Source organism: Hyla sarda, chromosome 9 (assembly GCF_029499605.1).
Source record: "Hyla sarda isolate aHylSar1 chromosome 9, aHylSar1.hap1, whole genome shotgun sequence".
Taxonomy (NCBI): domain Eukaryota; kingdom Metazoa; phylum Chordata; class Amphibia; order Anura; family Hylidae; genus Hyla; species Hyla sarda.
In genome coordinates this window covers 98,191,065-98,205,184 of record NC_079197.1, presented here as the reverse complement: position 1 = coordinate 98,205,184, position 14,120 = coordinate 98,191,065, and the positions used below count along the sequence as shown (strand labels likewise).

Here is a 14,120-nt window from a genome sequence, read left to right as displayed (position 1 = left end):
GAAAGATGGGATTCGCCGGCTTTCTAAGTGAGCTGTTGATCAATCACTCGTTGATCCATCACTCCATCTCTCCAGTTCACCTGTTGATCCCGAGAGTAATCCTGACATCAGACACTCAGCCATGAGGACTCTGGGCCTGCTAGATTATTATTTTACTATTTCAATATTTTGTCACAAGGGCCCTGTGTCAGGATTGATTAATTTATACTGTATGGGGGAGATTTATCATAAACTGTGCAGAGGAAAAGTTAACCAGTTGCCCATAGCAACCAGATCGCTTCTTTCATTTTTGAAATGGCCTCTAAGAAATGAAAGAAGCAATCTGATTGGTTGCTATGGGCAACTGGTCAATTTTTCCTCTGCACAGGTTTTAATAAATATCCCCATATGCATCTATTTTAATAAAAGTAACATAATTGAAGCACGGTCTCTATCTCTGTAAATTTTCTATCATGTACCAGTAAATACTGGTGTTGTCCTTGAGGTGTTCGTTATATCTATTTTCTACTATATATATTTTCCTCCGGCACCTAGGGTATAGGTGTATATCCAATTTACCTTAGATAATTAATTCTTAGCTGTACAATTTTTATTCTTTGCTTAAGGGGCGTCCCCGAGCGGTGTACTCTCCACCATTTCTCAGATATCCATAGCCCCAATTTTAAAAGGTGAGCGTTAGGTTGTGAAAAGGCAGTGAAAAACAGCACACAGTATTTTCCTTTTCTTGTGCAATACCTTAAGTGCTTGAAGCCTTGCTTGCTCCTCTTCCAGAGCCTGCTGTCGCTCTTTCTCATCCATTTTGGAAAAAGACAAACCAGTTGTGGCAAGAGAGGACACTGCACTAGACAAGGTGCTGGCTCTACAATGAAAAAAAAAGAAAGAACCTTTTCTGAACATCTGGTAAAGAAAAACAATACACTAACCAAAATGTGACAAAATTAAGCTCACATGATGCCATTCATTTATGAAACAACCTTAAAAGGAGATCTGCATCCATACACTTATCCCCTATGTGGAGGATAGGGGAAAAGTTTCTGATCGCGGGGGGTCCAACTGTTGCGACCTCCGCGATCTCCGGTACGGGGCCCGGCTCTCCCGTGCAGGAGGCACGTTGGCCACAGCATGGTGGCCGACACGCCCCCCTCCGTGTAGCTCTATGGAAGAGGCGGATAAAAAGCGTTCGTGCATCCCCGCCTCTGCCATATAGCTGTATGTAGGGGACCTCACCAAGGTCGAAGACACACGCATTAGCCACGCAGAGCCACGGAAATGCCGGGTCCCCGTATGGGAGATTGCAGGGAGTCCCAGTGGTCGGTTCCCCGTGATCAGACACTTATCCCCTATCCCGGGAATAGGCGATGAGTGTCTATGGCTGCTGTACTCCTTTAAAAGTACACTTGGCATTATGATAGCACTTTGTGCAACTCACCGACTAGCAGCTGAGAGTTCCTTTGTTTTTTTCCCTTCAAGGGATGCCAAGTGCTGTTCAAGTGCTTCCAGCAAACTGCTGGGTGCCTGCAGATAAATAGTCATTAATTAGATCCCCTTTTCTGAGACAAGTCAATGCAAACTGCTAGAAGACAAAAATACCTGCATTTGACATGCGTTATCTGCCCTTCTAATTCTGTCTTACTAATTTGCTGCAGTGTCACATAAAACAAGTAAGGATTTCAGGATTTCGTCATATCACATTGTAAAATTAAAGTTCTGGTTCAAACCTCATAAGACATGTTAGGAAACTGCAGCAAATGCAATTGATAGAAAATTTCACAAATAATTCCTTAAAGAGAGGTGGGGTCCCGTTCAGGAGATCATGGGGGGGGGTTCACAGTAGTTGGATCCCCCACAATCAGAAAGGATACGTAATTTTTCACTGGACAACCCCTTTAATACAGATGCAATTGTATAATAACTCACATGTCTGCTAAGAGAATTAAACAGGGTGGCAATACACCAGACAGACATTTATGAGCGAAAATCTTTTAGCCCTTCTGTACAACCCAATGAAGTGCTGTTCACGTGTCTGCAATGTGCGACTGGTGAAGGCATCAGTAATATTTACTTACATTTAACCTGCTTTCATACAGAAAATATACAAAAAATGGGAAAGGCTCACAAACGAATGTTCTTAATACAACCAGGCACTGTCATAAGCCCGTAGAACAGAAGAAAGAAAAAAAAAATGTGCGCCTCTAGTTCTGTAGGGTTTTTATCCCTATGGGATGGTCTCATACCAGGTTTCATTAATTAATTGTAATTAATAGTAATTTTCTTTTGTCCAGTAGGAAAGAGATAAGATATTCACCCTTTGTGTGCCGCCGAGGGACAAAATGGAAAAAAAAAAAAATAAAAAAATAAGTATTGGCACAAAAAAAATTAAAAATAAATTAGACATGGGGATCCAACAGAATAAAAAACTATTCAACTATGTGCTGAATTAAAGATTTAATTAGATATACAGTTCATCTCATAGATTGGGAATAAAAGTTTCCAGAGACAGTCTCCCGTAGGTAACAGCGGAGGGGTCAAGGATAGGAACCCCACTAGGCTAGAGACAACACTGTTCCATGATGGGGGTTGTAGTACAGGGGCTGAGGGATTGATCGCACCAGGTCTCACTTCTGAGACCTGATCCGATCAGAAGTTATTAAGCTGGGGAGTGGGCAGCATGCTCCGCAACCCTGAGATCACAATGTACTTTCATTTTCAAATTCCCTGCGGGAATGAATGGCCGATACTGAGGAGCCGATCAGGGATCCCAGCAGGAGATTTAAAAATGAACGATGTGAGGGGACATGACATATGTATATTTAAAGCTATCTGCAGGAGAGCACCAGAGGATGGCAACACTTTCTCCTGAGGATTTGTGGGGCTCTGTGGGGGTACTACAGCCCTAGGGGAGTCTCTGGACTCCTCCACTACTCTGCCTAGGCTGCCAGGCTCTGCAGCATCAGCGAGTACCCCCTCCCTGCCATCTATACTCGCATGGGGTTCTCTGGGTCGGATGTTTGTTTCAGGTGTGGGAGAGAGAGGCACTTTTTTGCATGCAGTGTGGACTTGTTCCTGTGTTGTACCCTTCTGGAGAGAGGTGATGCAATTCCTGTCTGATCATTTGGAATTCCCCTTTGTTATAACACCAGAAGTTAGTTTGTTGGTAATCAATAGTTTGGTGATGGGCTCTTATAGGCGCATATTGATCCGCTTTCTCCTGTTTTGTGCACCCTAAGTCACAGGGATGGCCTGGAAGGACACGACTACCCCTCCTCTGTCCCAGTGGATCACCTTAGTAAATAAATATGTTCCTCTCTACCATGCCCTGTACGTAAGTTGGAGATGCCCAAAAAAAAATTGATAAAGTTTGGGTGTCATGGATGTTGTTGGACGTCTCTACAGATACTCCAGTTAGTGGGGTTTCCCAGTCTTAAGTGTAGTTATTTGGATGAATGGCGAGCTCCTAGGAAGTGTTCTGGTGTGTGTGTGTGTGTGTGTAAATGGTTGTGTCTGTGGTTGTGGTGTTACTGTGTTGGTTGTTCTCTATGAGGATACATCTCACCCTCCTACTTATAATGTTTTATGATGTATAGAAAATGGATTGCTCCTGTTTCCTTTTACACCCTGTCTTATTGACCAATGGTTATGTTGGCACTGGCGGGGGTGGATCCTCTTGGGGTTGTTTGAACTGTATGTTGTTACATTTATTTGAAAACTAATAAAAAATATATAAAAAAACGGAAAAAAAAACTGCTGTTTGTTGAACAGATATCCGTCGCAGTAACACACAGGATCTCACTAAACATTCTGTTTCCAAGTATTGTGCGTAATTGTTACAATTTATCTAAACAAGATCGCTACAACTAACCAAACCGTGATAAAAGGAAATGGTGTTCTGTCTGTGGAGATAAAAAGAAACTTCTTTCCAGTCTATAAAGGATCAAACTGTATATCTTGCATTTAACTCTTTAATGCAGAAGAAACCCTATGCACGGGAGACCAAATCGCTAGTACAGTAACCCCCCGACATACGATGGCCCCGACATATGATCAAATCGACATACGATGGCCTCTCAGAGGCCATCGCATGTCGATGTCAGCATCGACATACGAGGCTTTTATATGTCGGGGCCATCGCATTAACTGCTATCCGACAGCGCAAAATGCTTATGCTGCTGTCGGATAGCAGTTTAAGCATCCCGGACAGGTTCGCATACCTATCCCCGCTGCTCCGGGTCCACTTAGGGATCCTCCGGCGTCTTCTGTATCTTCTCCAGGGTCCGGGCCTCGCTTTCCGGCATCGTTATTACGTCGCTACGCACGCCGTGCCGGCGCAGCAGCGTAATAACGTCACCAGAAAGCGAGGCCCGGACCCTGCAGAAGATGCGGAAGAAGCCGGAGGATCCCGAAGAAGATGCCGGAGCAGCGGGACAGCATCGGGAGCGGTGAGGATGAGGTCCGGAGCGGCGGGGACAGGCGAGTACAGGTTCCTATACTTTACATTGTCGAATCCATCAGTGTTGAGGGATTCGCGCAAACGATGGGTCGTTTGGAACGAATTACCATCGTATATTGAGGGACCACTGTATTTAAGAAAAAAGGAGCCAGCTAGAACACTTATATGTACATGTTTAAATTTTAGTATTTTTGTTCATTTTCTATAAGAAAGATTGCATTTAAAAGGGATACTCCACCCCTAGACATCCTATACGGCTGTCACGCCCACTCCCATAGGCTTGTTTTGATGGGGCGGGCCGTGACGTCACAAGGGGCAGAGCCATGGCGTCAGGATAACCCGGCCCCTGTATCGCCCATCATACATAGCTCCATGGTGCCGATATACCGGGGTGCTGCAGGTGAGATCGCGAGGGGTCCCCCCTCGATCCGACATCTTATACCCTAACCTTTGGAAATGGGGATAAGATGTCTAGGGGCAAAGTACCCCTTTAATGATGGTTATTTTTGGGGGTCAAAAAAAAATTGCAAGTGATCCAGCAGAGTCTTGAAATTTTTTGCAGAGTGCTGGGGGAGGTGAGCTGACTCACACTTGTCATTATTTTTGGGGTTACAAATAGTATTATTTACATTAAGTATTATTTTCTTATACCTGCACATCAAGTGTAACCGCAAGGGATCAGTGGGTTACCAAAGTGATATTATGGAGTACCATACTATATATTCTCATATGCGTCAAATAGTTCTATACATTTCCATATTTCAATCTCTTCAAATAGCCATAAGATCTTTGGAGCACCAATACTTATTTATGGAGCACCAATATTTATTCTGCTCTATCATATCTGTATGTATAGATTATAAATTGTGTATCTTGAATATTTTATATGTCCAATTGATTTTTTAAGTGCCAATACTTGTTTATCCAAGACTGAAATGCTGCTCATCTGTTTTGTATACATTTGTTGTGGATGTTGACTTTAATAGCAAAGTTATCTGTAAAATCTGGAACAAATCTACAGCATAAAAGTAGCCAAACGTATGTCAACACAGTGTCATTTTGGGTGGCATAAAATCAGTGTATAGATATAATTTTTTTCCACTGTTCTAAAAATGCACTCAACTACACTTTACAAGTATGTCCTGTGTAGAACACACACACCATTTCGTTTACACAATGTGAGGCAATGCAGCTGTTTAAAAGGGAACCTGTCATCTCCTTTCTGCTGCTTGATGCACAAGTCAGCAGGGCGGTCTCTGAAACTGCACGATGACTTGTGGTTCAGTTAGCATTAAAGTGGTGACCGATTCCATTAACTGTGGATTAGTGAAATGTATTTAATTGGTGAGGGTCTGACCAATTGGACCCCCATTAATTATGAAAAGAGAGTGAGGGGGGTCCTGATCGGATTGCCCCTGTCAGATACAAAAACGTTTTATATGTTGTCCATCTTGGCAAAACATTAATCTATTTAATATATTTCACAAGAAAATTTTATTTCCTTTTTATAGAAATCATGGCTTATAAAATCATGGTTTTGTCCACGCTGAAGCACAGGCAGTGAGAGTGGGCTGTCCAATAGGACAGGAGAGAGCACAGAGGAGTGCTATCAGACAGGAGAGAGCACAGAGGAGTGCTAGCCCACCTTCAGTTTACTGGACTTTGTCCATGCCTGTGCTTCAGCTTGGAGAAAAGGAGATTTTTTTTTAGACTTACCGTAAAATCTCTTTCTCCAAGGATCCATTTGGGGACACAGACTCTGGGTATATGCTGCTGTCTCTAGGAGGCTTGACACTATGGTAACCAAAAAAGTCGGCTCCTCCCAGCAGGATATAGCCGCCTCCAGGCCACTGAGCAATTCAGTTTAGTCTCAGAGCAATAGGAGGAGACCAACAGGTCAAGGAAAAAAGACCATGAACTGTCCGAGAACCAGAAGAAAAAAAATAACTGAACACTCCCTCGGACAGATAACAGAAAAGGAAGCCCAGAAAAGGGCGGGAGCTGTGTCCCCCAATGGATCCTTCGAGAAAGATTTTACGGTAAGTCTAAAAAAATCTCCTTTTCTCTATCGGCTCCATTGGGGGACACAGACTCTGGGATGTACCAAAGCCGTCCCTTGGGTGGGCAGAGAAAACAGGTCAGGCAGTCGGCTGAACCACCGCCGCCTGCAACACTTTACAGCCCAGACTAGCATCAGCCAATGCGAAGGTGTGAACCTGGTAGAATCTTGAAAAAGTGCGCAAAGATGACCAGGTGGCCGCTTTACAGATCTGCAAGGACAAGGCCTTGTTTCGGAGAGCCCAGGATGCTCCCACAGAGCGGGTGGAATGAGCCAAAATTCTGAAGGATGGGATCTTCCCCTTGCAGCGGTAAGCTTCCGAAATAGCACCTAGAAATGGTGGCCTTGGAAGCAGGCTGTCCCTTCCGACGACCTTCTGTAAGGACGAAAAAAAGAATTGCACTCACGAAAGGAAAAGGTGACAGAAAGATAAGTCCGTACCACATCCAATTTGTGGAGCAGGCGCTCCCTGGGATAAGAAGGAGCGGGACAAAAGGACGATGTCTTCGTTGAGATGAAAGGCCGAAACGACCTTAGGTAGGAAGGACGGATCTGGCCTGAAAACAACCTTGTCCTGATGAATTATCAGGAAAGGAGGACGGCAGGAAAGAGCTGCCAGTTCAAATACTCTCCTAATGGAAGTAATCGCTATAGGAAAAGCCACTTTCCAGGATAGTAGGCAAAGGGGAACCTCCCTAAGAGGCTCAAAGGGTGCGTCCTGAAAAGCGCCTAGAACTAAGTTCAAGTCCCAAGGGGGAGAAGGGGACCGGTAAGGGGGGGGGCAGCATGTGCCACGCCTTGAAGAAAGGTCCGGACATGCGAATTGGAAGCCAGAGGACGCTGAAAGAGAATGGAAAGGGCGGAAACCTGACCCTTAATGGAACTGAGAGCCAGCCCTTTTTCCAACCCCGACTGCAAAAAGGACAGGAGACGGGGAACGGAAAAGGTAACTGGAGAAAAAGTCTGAGTTCGCAAAGTAAGCCCGCCAGGTACGGTGATAAAATTTGCAGAGGAGGGCTTGTGAGCCCTTAGCATGGTGCGAATTACCTGGGAAGAGAATCCACGGGCCCTTAGTCTCAACTGCCACGCCGTCAAATGCAGCAACTGTAAATTGGGGGTGGCAAAGGGGACATTGTGACAGTAGGTCTGGACAAAGTGGAAGACGGAACGGAACGTCGTCCAGAAGCCAGACCACGTCGGCGTACCATGCCCTTCAAGGCCAGTCTGGAGCTTCTTCAGAACCCTGGGAAGGAGGGGGGAGAGGAGGGAACAGGTAGGACAGTATGAAGCCCGACCACGGAATTACTAGGGCATCCACGGCTAGAGCCAGGGGGTCCCTGGACTTTGACACAAACGTCGGAATCTTTCGGTTGTGTCGAGACACGAAGAGGTCCACGTCTGGGGACCCCCAGAGGTCGCAGATCTGCGCGAACACCTCTGGAAGAAGAGACCACTCTCCGGGGTCGGCTGAGGAAATCCACTTCCCAGTTGAGCACTCCCGGAATGTGAATCGCCGAAATGAATCGCCGAAATTGATGTACGCCACAGAGACAGAGAGACAGAGAGAGACATAGAGAGAGAGAGAGAGAGAGACAGAGAGAGAGAGGGGGGACCTGTCCCATCGTGCAAGAATCGCCATCTGAAGAGGACAGTAATGAAACTGGGCAAGGGGTACGGCCTCCATGGCTGCCACCATCTGACCCAGGACTTCCATGCAAGAACGGATGGTGACCGGGGATGGTATCCGGAGGGAGCGGACTCCCGACAAAAGGGCCAGACGTTTGTCCGGCGGAAAGCGAATCCAAGCTGAGGCCAAGTCGAACTGAAGCCCCAAGAAGACCAGAGACTGGGTGGGGGAGAGAACTGACTTGTCTCGGTTGACCATCCATCCGAAGCGACATAAGGTCTGAAGAGTGAGGCTCACATTCGCCAGAGCCTGGGCTCTGGTGGGGGGCTTTGATGAGGAGGTCGTCCAAGTAGGGTATCACTGACACCCCTCTTGACCGCAACAGAGCTACCACAGGTGCCAGAATCTTGGTAAAGACTCGTGGTGCTGTGGCCAGACCGAAGGGGAGAGCCACAAATTGATAATGACCTTCCTGAACCGCAAAGCGGAGGTACCGCTGGTGTCCGGGAAAGATTGAAACGTGGAGGTAGGCATCCTTGATGTCCACCGAGGAAAGAAACTCCTCTTGATCCATAGATGCCACCACCGAATGGAGATATTCCATTCGGAAATGGCAGATAAGAAGATGTTGGTTGAGACGTTTGAGATACAGGACTGGCCGCACAGAACAGTTTTTTCTTGGGAAAAGATTGGAATAAAAACCCTGAAAGCGTTCCCTTGAAGGAACTGGGACAATGACACCCTGGACGAGAAGGGACTGAAGAGCCTCCCGAAATCCCCTCGCAAGCGAGGGAGATCGGGGAGCACGGGACTGGAAAAAACAATCCCTCGGAAGCGAGGCAAATTCTATCCGGTATCCGTTGGATACCACGTCCCTGACCCAGGAGTACTGAATGCGCATGGTCCAAATGTCTCAAAAAAGCAAGAGGCGACCTCCCCCCGAGAAAACGCTGCGGGTGGGGGCATCCCTTCATGCAGAAGTGGGTTTGCGGTTGAACGATTTGGCCGCAAAACGATCGGTGTCCGATTTCCACGAGGGACGCGCCTTGAAAAAGGGGACCTTCTTGTCCCGTGGAGGTGCCTGGCTGGACCCTTTAGAGGGCCACATGTCCGAAAGGACCGATAGGAAGAAGAAGACTTCCTGCGGAAGGAAGTGCAAGTGTTTTGAGGTAATAAAGAGCTCTTGCCCCCTGTCGCCACAGAAATAATCTCATCCAGGCGTTTGCCAAAAAGTCGGGAACCAGTAAAAGGAATCTCGGTGAGAGACTTCTTAGATGCAGCGTCTGCGTTCCAAGTTTTAAGGCAAATGGAACAACGGTGGGCCACTAGATTACCGGTGGCAAAGGCAGCGCAGCAAGCTGAGTGCAAGGAAGCAGAACACAGGAAATCACCAGCTTTGGAACATTGGAGGGACAGAGCAGAAAGTTCTTCCGGGGGGAGAACCTGAAAGAATGCCCTGACGGAGTTGGGAATGCCAAACCGAGAGGGCCTTAGATACCCAGGTGGAGGCGAAGGCAGGAAGCAGGGAAGAACCCACTGCTTCAAAGGCATACTTCGCTAACAACTCAACTTTTTGTCTGCAGGATCCTTGAAGGCAGCTGCATCCGCCAGCAGCAAAGTAGTAGCTTTAGAGGCGGGAAACCGGTGGTTCCACCGACGGAGAGGAAGTCACTTTGGAAACAAGGTCCTTGGCGAAAGGATATCGCGCTTGGACTTTCTTCAGTCCCTGAAACTTCTTCTCAGGGTGCTTCCAGGCAGATTCTAGAATGGCCTCAAATTCAGCGTGAGAGCTCAACACTTTGGGTGCCGGTCGGGCACGATGAAAGGATACTTCTGGAGCTGCGTCCGAAGTTCCTGGGTCCTCTAGGTTAAAGGTGTCTCTTATGGCCATAACCAATGAGTTCACTGTGTCCACTGAGTCCGAACGGTCCTCCGAATCGGATACCTAATCGGATGCCGAATCGGAACCCTCAGCCGCTAGCTCTCCAGGAGAGTGCGAACGAGTGGAGGCGGCCCTGGAAGAGGGAGACTCCGACTTGGTACGTGGCTCAGGAGAGCCAGAGTGGCGACCAGGGGAACATCCTCTGGAAGAGTGACGCATGTGGCCTGAAGAAGTGGTCGGGCGAGACCTGCGAGAGGAACGCCCGTGTCTACCAGAAGACTCAGGGGAACAGTCAGAGAAGACACCCCTATTACGCTTATGCGAAGCGCAGGGAGAAGGGGAACGGGACCTTCTAGAGGGCCGGTGAAGGGTAGACCTCTCCGAGGCAGTCACCACAGAACGGGAGACCTGTGCCAAGTCGGATATAGACTGGGAGAGGGAGGAAACCCAGGCTGGAGGGGCGGCCGAACCCACCGGGTCTGAAGGGGCACCTGGGTTAGAAATAGCAGGGGGGTCTGGGGGAGCAGTGGAGCAGGCAGAACAAGTGGGTTCAGCAGAACCTGACATTTTTGCAGAGCAGTTTTTACAAGCGTAATGGGTAACTAAAATTCCCGATATCTGCTTAGAGGGAGGAACAGTTCTGGGCACGGACAAGACAAAAAAAATGAACAGTCTCACCCAAGTCTGTGTCCCAAGGCAGCTGCTGTGAGGAGAACTCCGCACCGTGCTGAGGGGAGAGAGAAAAGACGCCAGCCAATAGAAGGAAGAGGCCGGGTCAGGGCAAGGAGCTCTGTGATTGGCCCCGGCACAGCCCCAGCCCGTGCACCGCGCTGATTGGTGGCCATTTCGCTCTACAGAGGCGCTTATGCGGCCAGGTGGGCGGAGCCAACGTCCGCCGGGCCACCGAAGGATACAGCGGAACTCACTCAGTAATGGCGCCCGCTCCGAACCCTGAGCACACACGCCGCCTGCAGTGAGCTGTGTGCCCAGGGACGGAGCGGGCGAAGTGCCGTCGGCAGCCACCGAAAGTGAAAGTAAAAAGTGCACCCGACCGCATGGAGAAGCCTGCGGCTCGTGTACTATAAAACACACACATCTCAATAAAGTGCCCCCTTACTGTGTACTGTAGCCACTGCTCTCCCAATAATAAAAAACAATCCCCCTGCAGGGACCAATAAGATAACTCAAGGCCAGCCCCAGCTTCTGCAGGATAGGGCCAAAAACAGAGGGTCTCCAGCTGTTGCAAGACCTAGGGAGAGAAAGATACTCACCTCATGCTGAAGAACTTACCTAAAGAAGTCTTCAGACTGTAGTCTTCAGTCAGCCTTTTCACCTGCGGCAAGCCAAGCTCATAGCAAGGCGAAAAGGGAGGTAGGGGGACCCGGACCCATGAGGTACAACCCCAAGCGCTGACCATTGGCGAGAGGGGGTTAACAGTACATCCAAGATGCCTGCCACCTCTCGCAATGGGGAAACATTGAACATTGCGTTCCTGAGTCCCCATCTGAAAACAGAAATAAAAAGGAATAAAGAACTAACACATTTCCTAAACCTAAGAAAATAAAAAATATGAGACCTGGTCTGGAGAACACCAGACCAGTGTCCACCCAAATAGATCTTCCGAGAAAGAGATTTTACAGTTAGCATAAAAATCTCCTTTCCTCAATCTGCTCCATTGGGGGACACAGACCTTGGTACAGACGTACCAAAGCAGTCACTAGGGTGGGCAAATAGACCCAGTCAGGTGGAAGGCTGGACCACCGCCGCCTGCAACACTTTGCGACCCAGACTAGCATCAGCAGATGCAAAGGTATGAACCTGGTAGAATTTTGTAAAAGTATGCAAAGACTACCAGGTGGCAGCCTTACAAACTTGAGAGGCCAAAGCCTTGGACTTACGGGCGCTCCCGTACCACAGCCGGATCAGCCCGTAAGTCCATTTACTTTAATGAGCCGCCCGTAGCCGACTGCAGTCAAATGGTGACTCCTGTAGGCTCAGTTTTGACCCGTATGCGGTTTACTGACCGGACCTCAAACCGTAGTATACTACGGTTTTAGGTCCGGTCCAAAACCGCATACGGGTCAATACTGAGCCGACCGGAGTCACCGTTTGACTCCAGTCAGCTCATTAAAGTAAATGGAGTTACGGGCTGATCTGCCTGGGGTACGGGAGCGCCCGGTTTTCCCCTCCCCCAGCCGGATCCGGCACCCGTATGTACAAAACGTGGTGTGAATGCAGCCTAACGGAGAGCCCAGGAGGCCTCAACAGAGCGAGTGGAATGAGCCGAGACCCTGAAGGGTGGGGTCTTCCCCTTGCAGCAGTAAGCTTCTGAAACAGCAGACCGGATCCACCAAGAAATGGTGTCCTTCGAAGCAGGTAGTTCCTTACGAGGACCCTCTGTGAGAATGAAGGAGTCAGTCTGCCGAAAAGAGGAAGTAACAGAGGAAGGACCGAACAGCCCGAACACATCTAGCTTGTGGAGCAAATGTTCTCTAGGATGAGATGGAGCCGGACAAAAGGACGGGAGGACAATGTCCTCATTCAGATGAAAAGGCAGAAACAACCTTTGGCAAAAAGGACGGCACCGGACGAAATACAACTTTATCCTGATGGATGATCAGGTAGGGAGAACGGCAGGAGAGAGCCGCCAGCTCCAAAAACCTCCTAATGGAAGTGACCGCAATAAGGAAGGCCACATTCCAGGAAAGGAGACGAAGGGGAATGTCCCTGAGAGGTTCAAAAGGGGCGCCCTGTAGGGCACCAAGAACCAAGTTCAGATCCCAAAGGAGGAGTGAGTGATCTGTAAGGCAGAGCCGCGTGAGCTACCCCCTGGAGGAAAGTCCGGATGAGGATCGGATGCCAGAGGACGTTGAAAAAGAACAGAAAGAGACGAAACTTGTCCTTTAAGGGAACTAAGGGCCAAATGTTGTTCCAACTCCCCACTGTAAAAATGAAATAAGTCGTGGAGGAGAAAACGTGACTGGAGAAAAGGAGCGAGATTCACACCAATCAAAATAAGACCGCCAAGTACGGTAGTAAATCTTCACAGAAGAGGGCTTACGTGCCCTGATAATAGGGCTAACAACTTGGGCAGAGAATCCTCTGGCTATTAAAATCGCGGTCTCAACCACCACGCAGTCAAATGCAGCGACTGTAAATTAGGGTGGCAAAGAGGATCCTGAGAAAGAAGGTCGATAATCTCATCCAGGCGCTTACCAAAACAGTCTAGAACCCATAAAAGGAAGTTCTGTAAGAGACTTCTTAGAAGCGGTATCAGCGTCCCATGCCTTGAGCCACATGGAACAATGAAGAGCTACCAGATTACCTGTAGCAAAGGCCATACAATGGGCAGACTGCATGGAAGCAGAGCACAAATAGTTTCCAGCATTAGAAAGCTGGAAGGCCAAATCCGCCAGGTCCTCAGCAGGAGACCCAGATAGAATGCCTTGGCGGAGTTGAGAAGCCCAGATTGAAAGGGCCTTCGACACCCAGGCAGAAGCAAAGGCCAGAAGTAAGGAAGATCAGAGTAGTTGCCATTGAAAGGCGGAGTAGTTGCCATTGACAGGCGGGAGACAGGTGTATCCACAGTCGGTGGAGATGTCCATTTTGCAACGAGGTCCTTGGCAAAGAGGAACGGAGCCTAAATTTTCTTAGTGCCCTGGAAACGTTTGTCAGGAATTTTCCAGGCATTCTCCAGCAATGCGTCAAATTCAACATGAGAGCTGAAAGCCTTAGGTGCGGGACGAAAGCGATGAAAGGAAACTTCTGGAACTGCGTCCCGAAGTTCCTGGGTCCTGTAGGTGATAGGTGTCCTGGTCGGCCGAGACCAAGATGTCAACCATGCCGGCCGTATCAGTTCGGTCCTCTGAGTCAGAGGCAGAACCTGAAAGCCTCATCTTCCAGGTCCCGAGGAGAGAGGGAGTGGGTGGAGGTAGACTTGGATGAAGGTGAAGCTGACCTGATACGCAGATCTGGAGACCGAGAGCTGCGGCCAGGAGAATGGCCTCTGGAAGGGGGGCACTGACGGAGAGCAGGAGCAGAAGAACGATATCTGTGAGGAGAGCGTCGGTACCTGCTAGCGGACTCTGGTGATGAGTCGGGAGGA

General features: G+C 48.6%; 1 protein-coding gene across 6 annotated transcripts in view; it reads right to left on the bottom strand.

The window, feature by feature from the left end:
- The window catches only part of LOC130290303 (phosphatidylinositol-binding clathrin assembly protein-like), a 99,280-nt gene that overhangs the window by 47,353 nt on the left and 37,807 nt on the right, over positions 1 to 14,120 (bottom strand). For all 6 annotated transcript variants that reach the window (XM_056537724.1, XM_056537729.1, XM_056537723.1 and 3 more), the window contains 2 exons: positions 1,430 to 1,515; positions 736 to 859 (listed from right to left, as the gene is read on the bottom strand). In XM_056537724.1, coding sequence (XP_056393699.1) covers positions 736 to 859; positions 1,430 to 1,515 — 210 coding nt within the window. The remainder of the gene's footprint in view (positions 1 to 735; positions 860 to 1,429; positions 1,516 to 14,120) is intronic.